Source organism: Talpa europaea (assembly GCF_964194135.1).
Source record: "Talpa europaea genome assembly, chromosome: 9".
NCBI classification, from domain to species: Eukaryota; Metazoa; Chordata; class Mammalia; order Eulipotyphla; family Talpidae; genus Talpa; species Talpa europaea.
In genome coordinates this window covers 2,895,539-2,914,920 of record NC_140076.1, presented here as the reverse complement: position 1 = coordinate 2,914,920, position 19,382 = coordinate 2,895,539, and the positions used below count along the sequence as shown (strand labels likewise).

The following is a 19,382-nucleotide window of genomic DNA, read 5'->3' as shown; positions in this document are numbered from 1 at the left end:
AAACACCGACGTGCAAAGAGCTCGAAGCCCACCCTGTTTCTGCAGCAGAACGTGGCCTGCAGGTAGAGGGGAGAACTCAGTGAAGTTCTCCATCTCTGGGAGGACCAGCTTGTTTCAGAATCAACATGGGGGGGGGCACTGCTCACCCCACCTCCCCAGCAAAAGTGGCACGTCTCACTCACTCCACCACAGGGGGGGGGAGACGAAGAAACAAAAGTATCTCCAACTGACTAGGAACGAAGGTAATTTACTGAATTTATTTCATCTCATCTCTCTTAATCATGTAAAAACAAAACCCAAAAGTGTTCTACATTCTGGTTTGTGTCCAACACAATGTGCAAACTAATTGAGTGTAAAAAGCGTTGCTTTGCATTATATCAGTTAAAGTAAGTGTAACAATTGCTCTCCCTACCCCCGAGCTCTGTTTCATTTCTGTTTTTGTTATAACTCAGTCCATTCACAATATGTCATTGCAAACACTATTTGCAGAAGAAAGTATAAAAAACAGATTCTTTATTTCTTAGTGCATTTATTTTCATTTCCCTTTCCCGAGCTCGCCGCCTCTACACCAAGCTTCCATCTGGAGGGCTTAAAAAAGTTATAGACGAAGTTACTACCCATAATGCGGCGCACGCTCATCTGGTATTTAGCCCGAGAGTTTTATTGCCAGGTGTTGTGAAGGGGGAAAAACAGCCCAGGCCCCGCGTTGCTCTAGTTCTCGATCATTCCGGCTCGTGTCTGACGTACCCCGTGATCTGGGAGAGAAGCGCCCTGCAGGCACAGCGGGGTCGGTCCCCAGCAGCACAGGCCACTGTTGACCCCCCCACGGGCACTGCTGCCCCATGGACCGGCCCCCCCCCAGGTCCAGTCCATCACCCGGACACGTAGACGGAGCCCCGGCTGTGCAAGGGTGCACTGTCCACGCCAGCATCCTCTTTAGGGGGCCTTCAGTGTGGGGGGGTGTGAATCCCCCAAACACGACGGGTGCAAGAGACCGAGGGAGTGGGGGGTGGGGGGTTGTGGCTCCACACTCCGCCATTTCACAGCAATGAAAGAATTAAAGGTCAGCAGCAAAACCCACTCCCTGCTGGGGGTCAGCCCTGCCGAAGGCCAAGCCGATCCTGCCTGTGAAAAATAACGGGGTGGGGGGGAGACCAGAGAGCAGCCTCTGGGGAGACGGAGCCGAGCAGGGCAGCGCACTGAGACTCAGGCCCAGCTCCGGGTAGAAAGCACTGGGTCTGGTCAGCGTCGCGGCGCCGCGCCCAGGAGAGGATCCGGCTCATTTCAGCTGCACGTGGCCAAGTGGAATCGGGGACGTAGGAGTCTTGGGGTCTCCCGATTTAGACTCATATGGGAAAGATTACGGATCTGACCATCTGCCTGGGGTCCGGGAGAGAGAGAGCGGGGGGACTCTGACACTCCAGCCATCAGCACGGCGGGCGGCTTTGGGACGTCACCACGGGCTGTGGGCTCGTCCTGCCCTGCCCGGAGGGAGGACGCTTCACCAACCTCTGGGTCTGCAGAAGCGGAACAGGGCAGGGCGGGCTCAGCCCACAGGTCCCCAACCGGCAGGTGGATGTTTTTCAAGGGTCCGTAAGGCTGAGCCGTGAACTGCCAGGCCGGCCTTTGAACTTTTCTTTTGCACTTTTTCTTAAGAAAGAGAAGCTTAAAAGCGAAGTAAGTAAACCCCGACCTGCAGCGGGCTGGGGGGGAGGGAGGGAGGGAGGGAGGGAGGCCCAACAGCCAGCCCGGGAGCTCACGCCAGCACCTACAGGTGGCCCTGGGCTCAGCGGGGCGTCCTGTCGGGCACCAAGCACTGCCAGGTGTCAGGTCGAGACAGACAAGGGGAGATGGTCTGGCCTGGAGTCCCGCGTTTTCCCCCTGCAGGTCCAGCCTGGGGCCAAGGGACGGAGTGGGCAGCGGCTCGGGAGCAGCAAGCCCGACGCCGTCACCAAAGTGGCCTCACCCAGGAGCAGCGGGCTCGCCACCCCATGGCCCCTCTCACCTTCCCCCTACAGCAGCAAGAGCCCTGGGCGCGCCTCTGCTTTCCCTGCTCTTGCTGGACTGCGGGAGGCAGGCAGAGGGCGTGGGCCTGACCAGTTTCCCTTTGCCAGAGAGACTCGCCCCACCAGCTGCAGGGGGTGGGTGTGGAGGCCCGAGCTCTCCAAGCAAGACCCGCCCGCAGAGCCGAGCCCCAGCCCTGCCGGGGGGGCCATGTCCCCAGTCATGTTGGAGATGTGCAGAGGGTCAGTACCTGACACTTCCATCAAGCGAAGGCCAGCAATGGTCTTTACCAAGCACGAACAAGCGTGCGGTCTGTACCAAGCGGCGGGGTGCATGGGAACATACACCCTGTTTTCAAGAGGCCGCCCCAGCTCCTGACGAGGCTGCACACTGCACCTCGCAAAGCCGAGGCCTCTCGCTGAGCCTGCTGCGTGGCGGGACCCAGACAGAGGGGCCCTTGTGAGTTTTGACAGTGGTGTTCAAGGGCTTCGCGCGTAATTGGATCTGCTAAAATTTCCATTCCTGCCCTCGTGGGCTAATCTCAGTCCTGTTAAGGGGCTGCTGAGATAATAATTACAGTCAAGCGCAGCACACCAATCTGATCGTCCGCCGCTCTCCCTCCAACAGGGAGCTGCCAGCTCAGCGAGGTTTGAACCAAGTTTAAACAAGGAAACGGCAGCACCTTTGCACGTTGTGTCTGCCGAGGACGGAAAGGTCTTTCCTCCGGACTAGCCCGTCCTGGCCCGCCGTCCACGCAGGCCGGTCCCGGTGGGGGGCTCCGAAGACACGGGCCCTGGGCTCCCCAGGGCAGTGCTTCGCAGGTGGAGAGGTGCCGGCCGCTCGGCAGAGGCCCCAGCAAACTGCCCGATGCGGCTTCTCGGCTTCGCGGTGGCCTGTGGCCCGAGTGTCTTGTAGGTTTCCCACGTCGATCTCGTGTCTGGAGCTAAACCAACTCACTTCCTGGAGACTGCGACGCAGCCCAGGCCCCAGCAGACAGAGGCCGACTGCAGTCTCCAAGGCTCCGGGAAGCTGCCCTGGGCTGGGGCGGCGGGTGGAGTCAGGACAGAGGGCGGAGCCTGCAGTTGGCCAGGGCTGGTCCAAGGTTTGCCTGGGACGTTCGTTATTTATCTAAAACTCAGATCTACCTGGGCATCCTGTCTCTCGTGCGTGAGTGAGTGTGTGTGTGCGTGCGTGAGTGTGTGTGTGTGTACACGTGTGCACTGATTCTGGCCACCAAGCAGGGAGAGCGAGCACACACGCAGCCTCCTCACCCCCGCGAGCGCGTCCCTGGAGCCTGAGGCCCCTGGGTGAAGGCTGACGCGGCTGGCCGGCCTCCAGGACGTGCTGGAGGACAAACTCTCAAGCAGGGGTGGACTAGGGCTCCGTGCTTCTCCCCCTGACCCAAGAGAGCTGGTTCCTGGGTGGAGGCAGATGGGTGCAGGCTCGTCCCCTCTGCCCGGGGCTGGACGAGGGTATCCCCTCCCCTGAGAGCCTCGCTTCCCCCAACCTTACGTAGACCCCTGTCTGGGTGCACAGGGCTGTCTGGGTGCACAATGAGTCTGGGTGCACAGTGCTGAATTTTAACTCCTTCCCCCAAGAGCAGCGAGGATTAAGAACACACTTTTCGGGGCTCGAGGGGCTTTGGGGTCCCTCGTGGTGCAACGAGGAGGACCCGGGGAATTGGAGCTGCCCAGGCCAGCCTCAGTCCCTGGGCTGTCACCGACCAGCCGGTGTCCGCAGGTGCGTTTCCTGACCTTAGATGAAACTGATTACATCACCTGCAAAAATGGGGTGAGCACCTAGCGGGAGTGGGGCTTCCACAGGGCGTGGCAGGTGGGCACACGGGACCGGGGCCCCCGGAGTGTCCACCCCAGCTGCGGCTGTTCACCGGCGGGGCTCGGAGGTGGGGGGACACCCTGAAAACAGAAAAGTAAACCTGCCACCGACCAGGCCTCTGCTACAAACGCAGCGAGCGCCCAGCTATTTATTAGTTAAAATTTTAATTGTATGAAGCATGTCACCAGGGATGCTAAGTCATTAAAGATTAAGGAGAGGCTATGGATTCCTGTTCGTGAATGGATTCTACAAAAACTCATCCAGGTCTCAGACAATTAGTTCAGCATGCGTGTGTGCCGGCTCCCCTCCGGGGACTGCAGCACCCCAACCTTCACCGCCCCACGCCAGCGAGAGGCAGCAGGATCCGAGACCAATGACCTGGGCTCAAGTCCCAGATGTGCCGCCCATGGAGATAAAATATCTGCACAGCAAGTTGAGAGTCCGGGAGAGGCTCTGATATGGGTGGGAGGGGCCCATGGAGGCAGACCCCGCTGCTCTGAGGCAGGTTGTGGGGTGACCCACCCAGACACTGCTCTCCTCGGTGAGGCTTTCAAGCATGACACATGTTTCACTGTTCCCCACACGCCCTGCTGAATGGGTTACCTGATCTCTAGACCCACACGAGGCCTTTCCAAGCACCTAGAAAATACCAGAGGCTCGAGAATGCTTCCTGAACTGGACGGCGCTCACAGGGTCCAGGGACGCCTCCCTGAGGAAGCCCCGGCTGGAGACGATCAGGGAAGATGCCCGGGAAGGGTCAGAAGTCGCCAGGCGCCCACCCCCTTGGTGCAGAAACGACAGGGGAACATTCTAGGCACAGGAACCCTGTGGGTGCGTGAGAAGCATGGGGTGTCAAGACGTGCCACGCAGAAGCCACACAGACACCCACGGGAAGGAAAACCGCACCTACTTAAGACACAGACGCAGCTCAGCTCCTGCCCGGCGGGCTTCTCCGTGGCTGTTCCGTTGGCCAGCTCCATGCCCTCATCTCTTCCTGCTGCCTTCCATGCTTGATTTGGGCCCTGCACATGTTTGTGGTCGGCTATTTTAAATATTTTCCATCATCTGCGAGCAAAACGCCTATTTATCTTACGGCTGCAAGCGGAGCCACGAGGCAGCCAGTTATTTCATGCCCTGTTAATTCCTAATGCGGTAACTACAATATCACTCCTGCTTTTCAAAAGAGGTGCTTTTATTTTCTCTCTCTCTTTTTAATAAGTGGTCTAAGTGTCCAAATAAAGAACATCACTTCTAATGAGGCCAAGTCCAAAAACAGAGCCTCGTTAAGGCACTGCCGCTCCCTCCCGGCGCCTCTAGCTCTCGGGCAATCACGGATCGAGGGGAGGCAAGTCTCGACCCTTGAGGCGACACCTGCAGGTGTCTTTGTCCAAACGGGACTGTGTCCTCACAGCTGGAGACTTGGATCCGCTGGGGAAGGACGTCTAGTCCAGGCTTCCCACAGTGGAGCGCTCGGCAGGGGAGGTCACACCCCGGTCTCCAAGCAGGATGGTCCGAGCAGGGAAACCTCCCTGGACACCTGACACCTGGGCCAGAGTGGGCAGGACAGACAGAGACCCACGGAGGCTCTGGCCGCGGCCGGCTCTGGGGCACGTAGGCTGTCTTTCTGTCCAGTGCAGCACAGAGATTTCTCAACCCTGCCGGGTGTCTGTCCAGCTACCCCAGAGTCAGGACCCCACCTCTGAGTCACCTGCTGAAGACTCAGTGGGCCTTGGGGACCCTCCTACTTGTTCCACACGTGGTAACTCCCCCCACACCCTCGTGCCTCGACCATCGGGCCTGGTTTCCTGTCCCCCATCAGGGCATCACTGTGTTATAGAGCAGCCCCGATATTAAACGGGTTCCTGGCTGTGGGTCCTCACCCGCGCGCTTTAAAGAGACTTATGAATACTCTACTACAGACACACACAAAAGGGTTAATAAAAGGTTTATTTACAAGAGAAAAAATAAGGAAAAGGTACAACTCAGGGAGAAAATAGGGAAATAAAGTCTTTAATGCGTCCTACCCGATCCGACGACCTGGAAACCCAAAGTCACTCTCAGAGCTGACCGGACGCTGCAAGCTGGCCGAGAGCCCAAAATGGAGAGCCCCCCAAAGCCCACGTGTCTGCCTTTTGTATCCACCTGGCTGCTTAACCCCACCCTCAGGTCCCAGCCACCTTCCCTTTGGTGGTGATGGGATTTGGAGTTCCCAGTGTCTTTGGCTTTGACCTGGGGTGGGGGTGGAGTCCACAAAGCCTATATGGAATTTGCTTTGGGACATCCTTTCCCCCTAACAACTGCACATGGGCCAGGCAAGGCCTCAGCCCCAGACCTGCCAACCCCAGGCCGGCCCCTCTCGGCATTGACCTGTGATGTGGGGCGTGAGAACACACCCCAGATGTGTGCTCTGCCTGCGTGAGCGCTTCCATGAGGCTGTGTACCTGGCACGTAGGGGACCCGGGAGCCTACCCGTGTGCCCACCGGCTGTGTGGACCGGCAGCGGTGGGTTCCCAGGGCAGGCGGCCCCGGGGAGAGGAGTGAGCAGGCAGAAGACTGGCCCACGAGGTCCTGGGGCCAGAGAGAGGCGCCCGCCCAGTGTGGCCCAGGCCTCTGCAACCGGGAGCTGCATCCTAGCTCGGCCACCCGTGATGTGGCCATGGGGACGCTCTGGCTCTGCTCCAGGGGGTGTCACCCCCTCCCCAGACTGCCTATGCCCGCCAGGCCCCAGGAAGCATCCACAAGTCCAAATGGGCCATGGGACCCCAGAACTCAGGCCGGCGGAGATCTCGTCCCAGGAAACGCTGCCATCACACCACCTCACTCCTCCCTGCCAGCCTGTGTCATCTCTGAAGCCTCATCGAGTCGGCTTCTCTGGGGATCACAGAGGAGACAACTCATCATGGACCCAACAGCTCGTCAGCTTCAAAGGCGGCTGCCCCCGTCCTGGGCCTGCCTGAGAAAATCAATGTGCCTCTGCGCTGCTGCATGTGCCCAGGGCCGGCTCTGAGAACAAAAGGCGCTGACTGCTAAGCTTTCCAATGAGCAGAGCGGGAGTTTTCCTGGCCTGAGGGAAGGCTTAGGGCAGGCGATATGCTAAACAGGTAGGCCCAGATATCTTCATCATGCCCTTGAACTGCAGGGACCCACTCAGGCTGGAGGATCACAGTTCTGTGCCCGCTGCAGACCCGTGGCCCGATGCAGGCCACCGCCTCCCCGCAGCAGGGCAGCTGGCTCCCAGCTGGGCTCATGCAGGGACTGGGCCGCGGGGGACGGCCTGATAGACCCCACTGGGAGAAGTGGGGTCCAAACTCAGAGGCCCTCCCCCCAGCTCCGGTGAGAGGCAAGAGACGCTGTGCATCCTTATTGCAATTTCCTGGGTGGATAGCATGGCCTCCCACTGTCCCCCCAGGCCCCCGGGCTTCCCAGGCCCTGGTCCGGATCACGGCACACACGAGAGAAACTCCAGGAAGCTGTGGGGCTGCCCTTGTCCGAGAACTCGGGGCCACTTACAAACCTCATGCCCCCTACAGACTGCCACCGCGAAGGACCCCACTAGCACGAGAGAGAACGTGCCCACAGGGGGCCCAGGAAAAGGGGAATCCGCAGTGGGAACCCAACACCGCATCTTGGAAAATCCCGCAGCATCGGTAAAGCTGAAACTGCCCTTGCCGGCCAGGGCGCAGCAGCCGCGGGTCTGCAGGGTGGGACAGCGCTGAGCCAGGAGGGGAGGCGGGACACGCGGCGTGGATGCCGCTCAGGCCACAGCACCAAGTGCAAAGGGGCAGCCGGGAAGCAACAGGAGCCCCACAAATCCCACCCCAGGTTGAGCTCAGGCTCCCGGTGCCCCAGCCCATGCCAGGCCCCAGGGCACCCGTCCCAGCAGCGCCCTCCCCGCACTGCTCAGCCGGTTAACAGCCAGCTCCGGGAGACTGCGGGCGGAGACTTGCGTCCTATTTTCTCTGCAGACACACAGGACCCCGGAGGCCGCCGGACGCCGTGGCATCTCCCTGCACTCCCCTCGGGTGGCCTCCAGTCCAAGGCCCTGAGGGCACCCGTGGGCGGTGTCCAGATCTGCCCCCTCCCGCCTCTGTCCTCCTGCCCATGGCCGCTCGAGTGGAGATGTCCTGGACACCCTCGCCCTGTGCACTGTCCCTCCCTCTGCATCCTCAGGGCCCAGGCGGCCCCGCACGTGTCTGCACAGCCTCGGTGATGCCAGCCCTGCACAGCTCCACATGTAAACACGGCCTGAGGACACGGTGAATGGCTCCAGTCCTGTCCTGTGACAGCTCTGATTTATAACCCGAGGGAAGAAAATGAACGTGGAGGCTTTTTTTCACGCTGGGCTTCCAAGCTGCTCTAGGCAAGAGCTGAGCTCCCCATTGCCGTGAGTCTAAGACGAAACGCAGAGAGACCACCGCTGGCCAGGGTTTGGGCGTGGCCTCCTGCAGACCCCTGTCTGCCTGGTGCCGGCAGCCCCTCTGCTGGGCCCACCCGCAGGCCTCACTTTCTGCCTGTTCCCCCCGCAGGGAAGGCTCCATGGCCCTGGCCCGTCGCTTGGCACACGGCACCGCCCCGCCGTGTCGGGAGCCGGGTCTGAGCACGCCTGGGAGGATCCGCACCCGCTGTCCCGCGGAAGAGGAATTTCTCATCCCTGGTTTTGCTTTGTTCAGTATAAAGTGTGTTTTAAAAACGCCGCGAAAACAAAGTCAAAGTTCTCTCTCTGTGCAGGGAAAGCCGCTGGTGCTATTTTTAAGTCATGAAATCGTGTGATTAATAGAAAGTCGAAAAGACCAGGCAGGCCACCGTGAGCTGGCCGGGGGAGGGGCATCCTTGAGCTCAAGCGGCCTGCACATCAGGGAGAGGATCTGGCCCTGGGAAGAGGCAGCTCAGAATAACTGCACCTCACCACGCCCTGAACCAGAACGGAACCAGAACCGAAGTCTGGTCCAAGAGGTTGCCGAGCAAGGGCCCCACGCTCCTTGTGACCTTGTGTGACTATCTTCAACACCAGGGAGCCCCTCGAGTGGAAACAGCCGCAGGAGACGGAGGCCGTGTCCTGTGAGTGAGGCCAGACCTGGGGGGTCCCCTGCTCCCGGCGGCCCCTGGGCAGGGCGACTGCCAGCGCGGCTCTCTCTGCCCACTCTCGGTGCCCCCGCAGGCGCCTCCTGGCGAGGAAGAGCCAAGCTCTGCAGAGCCCACATCGTCCTTCTGTTCCTGACCCGGGGCGCTCCCACCACGCCTCGGCCCATGGGAAACCAGAATGGAGACGCTGGGGTCATTAGGCGGAACCACAGCAAAGCAACAGGCTCTGGCAAACGGATGCTCTCGGCGGCGGCGATGGCCACGCACTCCCGGCCGGCCAGCACCCCGCAGCCCCCCACGGCCCCCCCGGCGCAGGGGCAGTTGCTGCCCATCTTTACCTCCACTCCCTGGACCTTCAGCTTCATGTGGTCTTCCCGGGTGGTCTTCCCGTCTTTCCTCTTTTTCCAGCAATACCCATCCTTGCGGTACTTCACTTTCTTCCTGTTGTAGAGTATCATGGAGCCATTCTGGGGTCTGGGAACGACAAACGGTTAAGTTACCACGAGAACCCAGCACAAGAACATTGATGAAGAAAGATCTCGTCGACCGGTAAAAGTCTCCACCGAAAAGCGAGAGCCCACGGTTGCCGGAACATCATTTTTCACCTTTTATTACGACTCCCTGGATTAACCGTGTTTTACGGCAGCCAAAATTTGCTTGTGGGTTCGGCACCTAATGAATTACAGGTGTCAGCGACAGGCCTGGAAGCAGCCCCTCGGCGGGGCCCCCTAATCATGACACACGGCGTGGGGCGTGAGCGCCGCATGGAAAAATAAGAAAAACAGGCAGAGAACACAGGAAGAGCGGGGGTGCTGCGCGGCCTGCAATATCTTATCTCCTATCGAAAGATTTTCTGCACATCTTTTAATCCATCACCCGGCATTAGGAAATAAATAAGTTAGACGCAGAGGCTGGATGACTGTTAAGAACAGACCAATGGCGGAGCCGCTCTCCGCGGCCAGAGGCCTGATTCATGGCCCGCGTTTAGACTCTGGTGCCAGATCGGAGCGGCCCCGGCCCCGCCGCTCGAGCGAGCTAAGTGCCTGATTCGTCCCCATTTGGCCTCAGCTGTCAGGGGCTCAGATACCACCAGGTAAATGCGTCTATCTGGTCCGTGACCACGTTATCTTAGGAAAATAGTCGCCCGCTTGCAAAACGCTCCGAGTGTTCTCGAACCATTTAAAAAGAACAAAGAGAAGCTAGAATTTTCCCAAAGTCACGTCTTGACCACAGAGAGCAGACGTCACGCACGCAGCCATGGCTGCCAGTGTCACACGCTTGGGTTGGAAACACCACGGAGAGGCCGGCAACGCCAGGGAACCGCGCGCAGGCGCCGGGGAACAGCCCGTCTCTGAGGGTGTGGGCGGCTCCAGCCTTCCAGGGAGTCCCCTGGCACCACGCACGGGCCTCCCCGGGCCCACGCCATGTTGCGGGCTCAGGCAGCTAAGGCCACGACCGCACAGCCCACAGGGCCCCGCCTCAATCCTGGCCAGTGAGCGCCGAGGCTGTGGCTTCTGTGGGTCGGCGACGCCTCTGCCCGCCAGAGCTGAGGAGAGCTGCGTGTGGTTGCGTGTCACCAATCAGCAGAGCACGCGGGCTATTCCGTCTCACTGTTCCACCGCCTGGGGGGTGGGGCAGTCACGCCAGGGCGACAGCAGCTAACTGTGCCCTCCCCCCCACCCCGTGTCACCGTGTCACTCAGCAGCAGGCAGGAGACACGGCGCCCGGCGGGAGATGACAGGCCCCACGACGACTCCACTCCATTGTCTGCCCATCACGCGCGGCTGGTTGGCATCGGTGTTGGGGTCCTCCCTGAGTCAGCACCGACTCAAACAATCGGGGAGCAGCCCCGCGCCTGTCAACGCTGTCACCTGGCGGCGCCCGCTCGGCACCTGCACGTCTGTGGAAAATGGCCCACAGGCCCGTGTGGAGCCCCCTGCACCAGCCTCCTCCCTGCCTCCACGGCCTCGCTCTCACCCCGCGCCCCAGGGGACCCACGAGGTGGAGGGCCCAGGAGCCAGGGCAGGACACGCCTGCCCCCCGCTGGGCCCCGCTTTTTGTCTCACCCCCTGCAAACAGCAACGGAGACCCCGTGAGCAGGGCCCGGGAGACAGGAGCAGGGTCTGCTCCCTCCACTTACCCTGCAGAGCCTGGTCGATGAGCCCGAGTAGCGGCTCAGACCAGCTCCCCCCAGCAGCAGCTGCGTGAGCCAGAGAGAGCGGACGCCCCAGGCACCGTCACGTCCACTACACCCGCCCAAGGAAGCCTTCCCTGGGGTCTCGCCCTTTGCCCTCCGAGAACTCGAGAAGGACCCTGTCACTCGACACATTCGCAGACCAGTTACTCCCACAGGGGACCGACGTGTCGGGCTTAAATGGTCCCATAAATGGAATCACCATTTTCACTTGCAATAATGAGTGTCCTAATAGTGCTTCACCCACCACTCTGATTTTATTAGAGCTCGTCTCTGCCCTGCCTGACGGGGGCAGCCCCTCCAGACACCCGCACAGGTCCTGAGACAGCGACGGGACAGGCAGGCAGCAGAGCCACGTGTGCCCCCCCCCGCCCCCTGTAACAGAAGGGCTGCGTTGCCGCCACCCCAGGATGCCAGCAGGAGCAGGTCGGGGGCCCATGGGAAGGCGGGACACCACCAGCAGGATGGGGTGGGGGCAGGGCCCCTCCCCCACTGTGGGCCAGCCAGAGGAGCACAGGAGGCAGCCGACCTGGGGAGGGTGGGAGGAGGGGGGTGAATGCGGGCAGAGGTGAGGACAGAGGTGGGAGCAGCTGTGAGAGGGGGCACAAGTCCCGCCACTGAGTAACACCAACTCCTGCTGGCGCCCAGTGCTGGGCAGAGCGGGCCACATGGGGCTGTAGCCACACCTGTCTGTGTCTACATCTCTGTCTTTTTTTTTTTTTTAAGATTTATTTATTTGTGCATACAAGAATTGGGGTGTAGGCCAGAGGTGTGGGGATTCCCCAGAGACAGAGTGGGGAACAGAACAGGTGGATCCACTAAAACACACTGCTGAGGGGAGCAGCAGGGAGACAGGAGAGGTCTGTTGTGCCCTATGGATAGCTCCCTGGCTGGGGATCGAACTCAGGCCGCAGTGCCTGCTGATAGCTTGATAGCGCTGTGTCTTTTAACCCCTGTGCCATCAGGGAGGCCCCTACATCTCTGTCTTCTTAAAAGAAAAGAGACAACGGGGCTAAAATGGAGTCACTGAAGCTAAGCTCCATGCCGCCAAACTGAGACTTACTCCCTAACTCAATTACAGTTTCATCCTGCCCTGGGGACGGGGTCTCACGCAGCCGGTCTCAAGCTACCTGGTCAGCACGAGCGGGGCCACCTGTCTCCTACAGCACTGTCCTCCCCTGCAGGAGGTGACCTCGACATGTGCGACCCACCCTGCTAGAGAATCTCCTTCTCATCTGCTGTCCTTCCCTGCAGAGACCTTCCATTTTGCACCCCCCCTTTGGGGCGCCTTTCTGTCGGCTACAGAGGGGTCGGTGCTCAAGAATCACTGAAAAAATCCAATAAGACCTTTAAAATCCACCCAGGTGCCTTTTGTCTTTCAGCAGTCTGAGCCCGTGTCTCCATCTGTCTCCTCCAGAGCCCCAGCTGCATGCCCGCCTCTGCATCCCCGTCACGTGCACACGTCAGCATGGATGTCCTCGCCTGCACTGCACCCCCACGCCCTGGCCGTGTCCGGCCTGTCCACGGCCCTCACACCCTCTTGCACAGCTACACCCGCCTCTGCATCTCTCTCTACCTCCACGTTCACACCCACGTCTGTAGCTATGAGCCGCATTTCTCGAATCCTCACAACTGCCCCATCGGGCTGGGATGATTATCAAGCCACACACAGATGAGCAGGAGCAGACTCAAACCTGCACAGCTACACATGGCCCAGCAGCGACACTTGCAGTCATTCAGCAGTGCCCCAGCTCTTGGCCTGGCACAGAGGGCAGGGCTGGTCCAGGTGCCCGGGGACCACAGGTCACCCGAGAGCACCCCTTCCCTACTGGCAGGAATTTGGGGGGTTAATTCTGGGCTTCTTGTCCCCTGGTTGGAATAACTCTGAGGCCATCTGGGGCCCCCTCCATTAGGACCCCTCTGGAGGCCCTCACTGGCCTCCAGAGCACACCCCGCCACCGTGTGCTGATTGCTGGGAAGAGGGTCCTTTATCCGTCTGCCTGGTTCCCTCTCACTCTGCACTCTCTGCAGGGGTTCATGGGACCCCCCTCTCAAATCATCCGCTCACACGCCAAGCCTGTGTCAGGACCACCTTCTGGGAGAAGCTGAACTAAGGCTGATGGGCCACAAGGAGCTCGGGGAAGCGGCCACCCTTGCCCCACAGCCAGAGGGAGTCGCGGGAAGGGACGGGGCCGTCACCAACCAAAGACGCTTCCCACCAAGTAACCTTTTAATCGAAAAAACGAATAGATCGCAAAACCAATCATGCTCAGTGCAATATGGTAAAAAGATCATGGGATCAATGGAAAAGCTACTGCAAATTATGAAAGTAAAGAAGCTAATATAAAATTAAGATACATAATCAATAAAGAAGACCGAGGCACAGGGGCTGGGCCTACCAGCTATGAACACATCCATAAAGCCTCGGCTTTACAACATACAAATAAATAAAGCAATGGAACAGACTAGAACATCCAGAAGCATTTCCACTTACAAATGCAAATTTATTATACAAAAAAGAGAGAGATCTCAATTCAGTTAGGGAGGGACGGCGATTGGCTTTTTAATAAGGGAAACAATCGGGATAAACGGGCGGGCTCCTGGAGAAAGATAAAATATGATCTACCCTCCACATCGCAGAGCAGCGTGAATTCCGCAGGGACCAGAGATTTAAATGAATTAATAAAGTCGTGTGTATCGTAAGAGAGAATAGAGATGAATTTCCCCCTAACCTAAAAGCAGAATAAGCTTCCCTGAGCCTGAATCAAAACCCGGCAACGATATGTGGGAGATAGGTAGATCTGCTGACATAAAAATAAAACTGCCAGACTGTTTTCCAGGGGGCTGCCTCCCCCCACCCCCGAAATGCAGGGGAGCCCCATTTCTCCACATCCCCCGCAACATTTGGTGCTGTCTGTCTGTCTCTTGGCTCCCAGCCAGCCTCGTGGTGTGTGGTCGGGTTTTCTTTCATTTGCATGTCTCTAATGACTAATGATGTTGAGCATCTTTTCAAGTCCTTATGAACCATTCATATAATTTCTTAGGTGAAATGTCTACTTGAATCTTTTACCCATTTTTAATTGAGTTATTTGTCTCCTTTTTGAGTTGGGACTTTTTTTTCTCTAACCTAGATACATGTCCTTTATCATATAGATGATTGAAAGGTATATGATCTATGAAAGAGACACAAAAATATATGATATTTTCCCACAGCCCATGAATGACTTGTCCTTTCTTAATTGTTTCATTTAAAGAACAAACTTTTTTTTTTAAGATTTATTTATTTATACAAGAACCGGGGTACAGGTCAGAAGCGCAAGAGGGTGAGAGGATTCACCAGAGACAGAGCGGGGAACAGAACAGGCAGACTGACGAAGTCCACGGCTGAGGGGAGAGGCGGGCGAGACAGGAGAGGTCTGTCCCACCATGTGGTTATCTCCACGGCCAGTGGATTGAACCGGCACTGCAGAGGCTGCAGACAGCTTCACAGCACTGCGCTCAACCACCTGCACCACCAGGGAGACCCTGAACAAATGTTTTTTTTGGTAAGGTCCAGTGCATCAATTTTTCTCTTATGAATTGTGCTTTTAATGTCACATCTAAATTTCCTTTGTCCTAAGCCAAGGTCACATAAATCTTCTCTTGTGTTTTCTTCTAATAGTTCTATAGCTTTAGCTCTTATATTTAGCCTCTGAGGCATCAATGCACTGTGAGTTAATTTCTGTGGGGCTGAGACAAGATTCTAAGTCAATTTGGTACACAGATAGCCAGCTGGGTTTTTTTGGGGTTTTTTTGTTTGTTTTGTTTTTTTTAAGCAAAGGCCATCCTTTCTGTCAATGAATTGCTCTTATGCCTTTGTTGAAAATAACTTGACCATAAACGTGGGGCTTTATTTCTGGGTTGCATGCTCCATTCCATTTCCATTGTTATGTCAAGACGGCACCATCCTGATGGGTGCAGCTTTAGGGTGAGTTTTGAAATCAGGACTGTAAGTCCTCCAACTTTGTTCTTTTTCAAAATCAGGTTCTTTGTATTTCCATAAAGTTGTTGGGTTCATATGACAATTTCTGCGGCAACAACAATAATAAATCCTACTGGGATTTTGATAGGAGTGCTTTAAATCTAGAAATCAATTTGGAAAGAATTGCCATCTAAGCAATACTGAACTCCCCACTCAATTCCTATCACGGGACACAGACGGTCTCCTCAGTTATGTAAATCTTTAATTTCTCTCAGTAAGACTTTGTAGTACAGGCTTTACACTTCATAAATTAAGTTTATTCTGAGTATATTATACTTTTTAATACTATTTTGAGTAGAGTTATTTTCGTAATTGCATTTTTGGGATTATTCATCTCTAATATATACAAATACAAATACAATTGATTTTTTTATATTGATCTTGTATCTTGTGGCCCTTGTTAAACGAATTTACTAGTTCTAAATACATTTTTGCAGATTCCTTGGAATAGTCTACATATAGAACCAAGTCATCTGGGAATAGGGATGGTTCTGCTTCTTCCTTTTGTTTCAGAATGGCTTGCATTTTATTTTCTTGCCTTATTGCATAAGCTAGAACCTCCAATGCAATATTGAATAGAAGTGGTGAGAATTCACACCTTCATCTTATTCTTCACCTTAAAAGCAGCTGGTTCTACTGGTAAGTATGATGTGAGCTGTATCAAAAACTTAAAACGGTGTGTTAAGGGGTCAGGAACCACCTTGAAGGAATCCCACTGGCCAAAGATGGACCCATTTAAGCATCCATGAGAATAGCAATGGGTGAGGATCAAAACATTAATTCTGCTTAAATACTTAAGTTCAAAATCATGCTAAAACAAACAAAAAAATTCAATCAATCATCAGGAGAGGATGCTACTGACCCACTATATAATTTTAAGAGCTAAAAAAGAAACCCGGAGAGGGAGTAGGCTCTCCCCCTACCTTTCACCCTACCTTTCCTGTACAAATTCTTCCTTGGCGTTAGCAAACAGCAGAAGCAAGGACTTTCTCCAGGAAAGTATTGCAGCCAGGAAATGAAAAAGCCCTAAGAGAATTAAAACAGCCTCATTTTTCCACCTCTAGTAAATGAATGGATCGATGACGGCTGACGTCACAAAAAAGAGACAATCTGGTAATCATGATCCCTAAGGGAGAGCATTTTGCTGTTGCCCAGAAAAAAAGAAAAAAATAGAGCTTGAAATGATTCAGACCTCTTGACCTAATGTCCACTTGTCTGCTCCACGGAGGGCAGAAGAACATGGTGAAGGACACCAGGGGTAGCAGCAACCAGCAGAATCCAGGCTGCAGGACAAATGACCTGGATTTTTTCAGTCAATTCCAGAAAGACAGTGAGAGGCTGCTGGGATGGGAGCACAGATTGGAAGAGACCAAGCGACACCTGAAAGCAACACCTGAGCCAAACACACAAACTGCAAACACACACACACACGCACACACACACACACACACACACGGTGCTTGTGAAGCAACTGGGGTTTTGAAGAGTGGTATATATTTAGCGATTTTTACAATCAGTAATTTTTAAGTGATTAAGAAGAATTTTTTAAAAAGAGAGCTTAGAGTTTAAATCTAAAAACTGAAACATGGACCGATGAAATTATACAGTGTTTAAGATACACTTCAAAATAATGTGTGTGTTGGGTGGAGGTGGACACGATATGACTGGGCGTGTGTTGAGAGGGGTGGGTGACAAGTATGTCGGGTTCGTCACACCAATCTGTCTACATTTGTAGGTGTCTGCAATTTTCTTCCTTCAGGGGTCACATGCTATCTTTAAAAAGATAGTCATGGGATTTGGGCGTGAGCTCAAGGGTACATCTTAAATCTTGACTCGGCTCCTTAGGAGCTGTGTGACCTTGAACAAATTACTTGACCTCTCTGTTGCAGCAGACATAATGTCTGCAAAGTGCCCAGCATGCTCCTGCCACATAATCCATGTTCTTCATGACTAATAACAACACACTTGGCCCCTGTGTGGGGGCTCCCTGCGAGGAACAAAGACGGAAGGACTTAGAAAACAATGACATGGTATGTGTGGGAGAGGCTGTCCCTAGGTCACATTCATCCACCACAATCTTGTCACCAGCAGTAAACATAAGTCCGTTGTTCTTGCTCTATTCCTGTTTATCTCTTCTTGCAGAAATTCTTTCTCTGCCCTGTTTATCTTTTTGCAGACAAAACCACAGGAAGCCAGGTGAGATTGGCTGAGGCCATTATGGCGGGAGAAGGAAGACACAGTGGTCATGGCCTGTTTCTCTGAACCTGCGGAAGCAGACCCTCCAGCTCTCCGGCGCTCCCTTCTAAGTCCCTGCTGCTGCCCAGCTGGGGAGAAGGTCTTCAGAGCCTGTCCTCTCCCCCGCTACTGGGCCAGCGAATGAAACTCCCCCCCACCCCCCATTTCCACCTTCAGGGCAACGTCCTCCCTGGCTGGCTCGGGTTGGTGGGAAGAACTTGATGCGTTGGCAACAAACACTGTTCATGTTTGATGGAGAGAAGCGTCTGTGGCGCTGGAGGTCAGAGGAGGTGTGTGCCCTTGGGAGATTTTGCGTGTGGACATGAAAGAGGAATTTATGGAACAACCAGGGTTTGCACCCAAGACTAAGTTCATCCCACAAAGGGGACAGTCAGATATTCTTCCCAGGGGCTGAGCCTACTTTAGAAGTCAGTGAGCCTCCAAACGGCCCAGGTTCAAAGCCTAGAACCCCAATTTCTCTGTCACTAGCCAATCACGTACACGACCTTGACAGCCCAGGAAGTCCTTGCACACGGTTGAGACCCAGCCCAAGGCTCCGGTCACCCTCTGATTTCCTTGGGCACTAAGCTCTCGTCACCCGTGTCCCTGGTCTGGCCTAGAAGCAGTGGGTTTCTGCAGTAATCTCTGATCTGGTTGAACAGCTACTGCTCCCCAAAGTCATAGATCTGCCTCTATAGAACAGAGTGTGTCCTTGCTCCCGGTAGGGCTCTGTGGGCAATCCCAGGATGGCCACTAGACAGAGAACACCCCAAACAACTGCCCTCCTTGCAGCTAGGACCCCAAGTCTGGGCAGGCCCCTCCCTTCCAATCCCCTCCAGCCCCATCTCTCCTGCCACAAGGTCCTGCCAGGGCCAGGCTGGAGGCCAACGCTGTTCTTGCAGCTCCAGTGGCCTCCCAGCCCTGACCCCCAAGCCAAGGCCCAAAGGGCAGTGTCCTGGGGCAGCCCCCGAGGGCAAGGCCTGCGCCTTCCACCCTCAACTTGCCGAGTGCCCAGGCCTAGCTGCACTGGCGGAGACTCGGACCCGCCCCAACAGGGTGACGAGCTGCCCGTAGCAGACATCACGTCACAGCGCGCAAGATTCTCGTCTGCATCCCTCGGTAATGTTAGCAGCTGGGAGTGTGACCCTCATTTCACACACGAGAAGACTTGGGGTGCAAAGAAGGAATTAACGTTCCCAGGGTCAGGCTGCTGTAAGGTGGAAGCCACAGACCGCCCCCCTGCACCCCCGCCGGCGTCTGGCCACACCCTGGCCGCAGGGCCCCCTCCCGCCCGGGCACCGCTGGACCTGTGGGCTGTGAAGGCAGCTGCCTGCAACTGACCCCCTTGCTCTTCCTGTTGTGCGAGGAGAGGAGCCGAGGCTGGGGGGAGCATCTCCCAGCTTATCTCCCTCACACACAAACCGCGAGAGGGTGACTGATGGCAACAGTGCCAGGAGGCTGAGGGGACGCCCCAAGGAACCCTAGAAGCTGCCGGAAGCCCCGACCTGCCAGGAGGGGCCTGGCATTAGCGCTTAGCCTGGCATTTCTCCTGGCTTGCTTATAGGGTCTTCCTGATTGGGAGAAAACAAGCAAGAAAACTGGTGGGGAGCACTCCGTGTCCTCGAGTCCCCCAGGCGGGCACCCCGAGCTGTCTGTGAGATGATGGGGAAGAAAGGGCCGAGGGCCCGGCCCAGGCTGCCATCTGCCAGATATGAAAACCAATTGCTTTTCATAATAAATTCCAGCTGGAGCCATAGAAATAATAAGGACGAGGAGAAGGTAACACCAATTTGCTTTATTTGATTAGCTCCTTCTTGGGCGGTCCAACCCCGGCTTCTTTTCATTAAAATAAGGGCAAATTGAAAATCGTAAAAGAGGCTTTCTTATCAGGGAACAACGGCTGGGTGGACTCATGTGCCTGAAAGCCCCGGCAAGCGGGAGCCAGGGAGGGCCTGCGGCCGCGGGGCAGCCACGCCAAGAGCCGAGAGCCGAGGGGATCTCCGGGGGAGC

The 19,382-nt window shown here is 56.0% G+C and overlaps 1 protein-coding gene across 9 annotated transcripts in view; it reads right to left on the bottom strand.

Moving 5' to 3' along the window:
• Positions 1-19,382, bottom strand: part of CAMTA1 (calmodulin binding transcription activator 1) — a gene marked incomplete at both ends in the record, with an annotated part of 637,202 nt that overhangs the window by 307,579 nt on the left and 310,241 nt on the right. For all 9 annotated transcript variants that reach the window (XM_084243539.1, XM_084243542.1, XM_084243546.1 and 6 more), the window contains one exon: positions 9,261-9,396. In XM_084243539.1, coding sequence (XP_084099665.1) covers positions 9,261-9,396 — 136 coding nt within the window. The remainder of the gene's footprint in view (positions 1-9,260; positions 9,397-19,382) is intronic.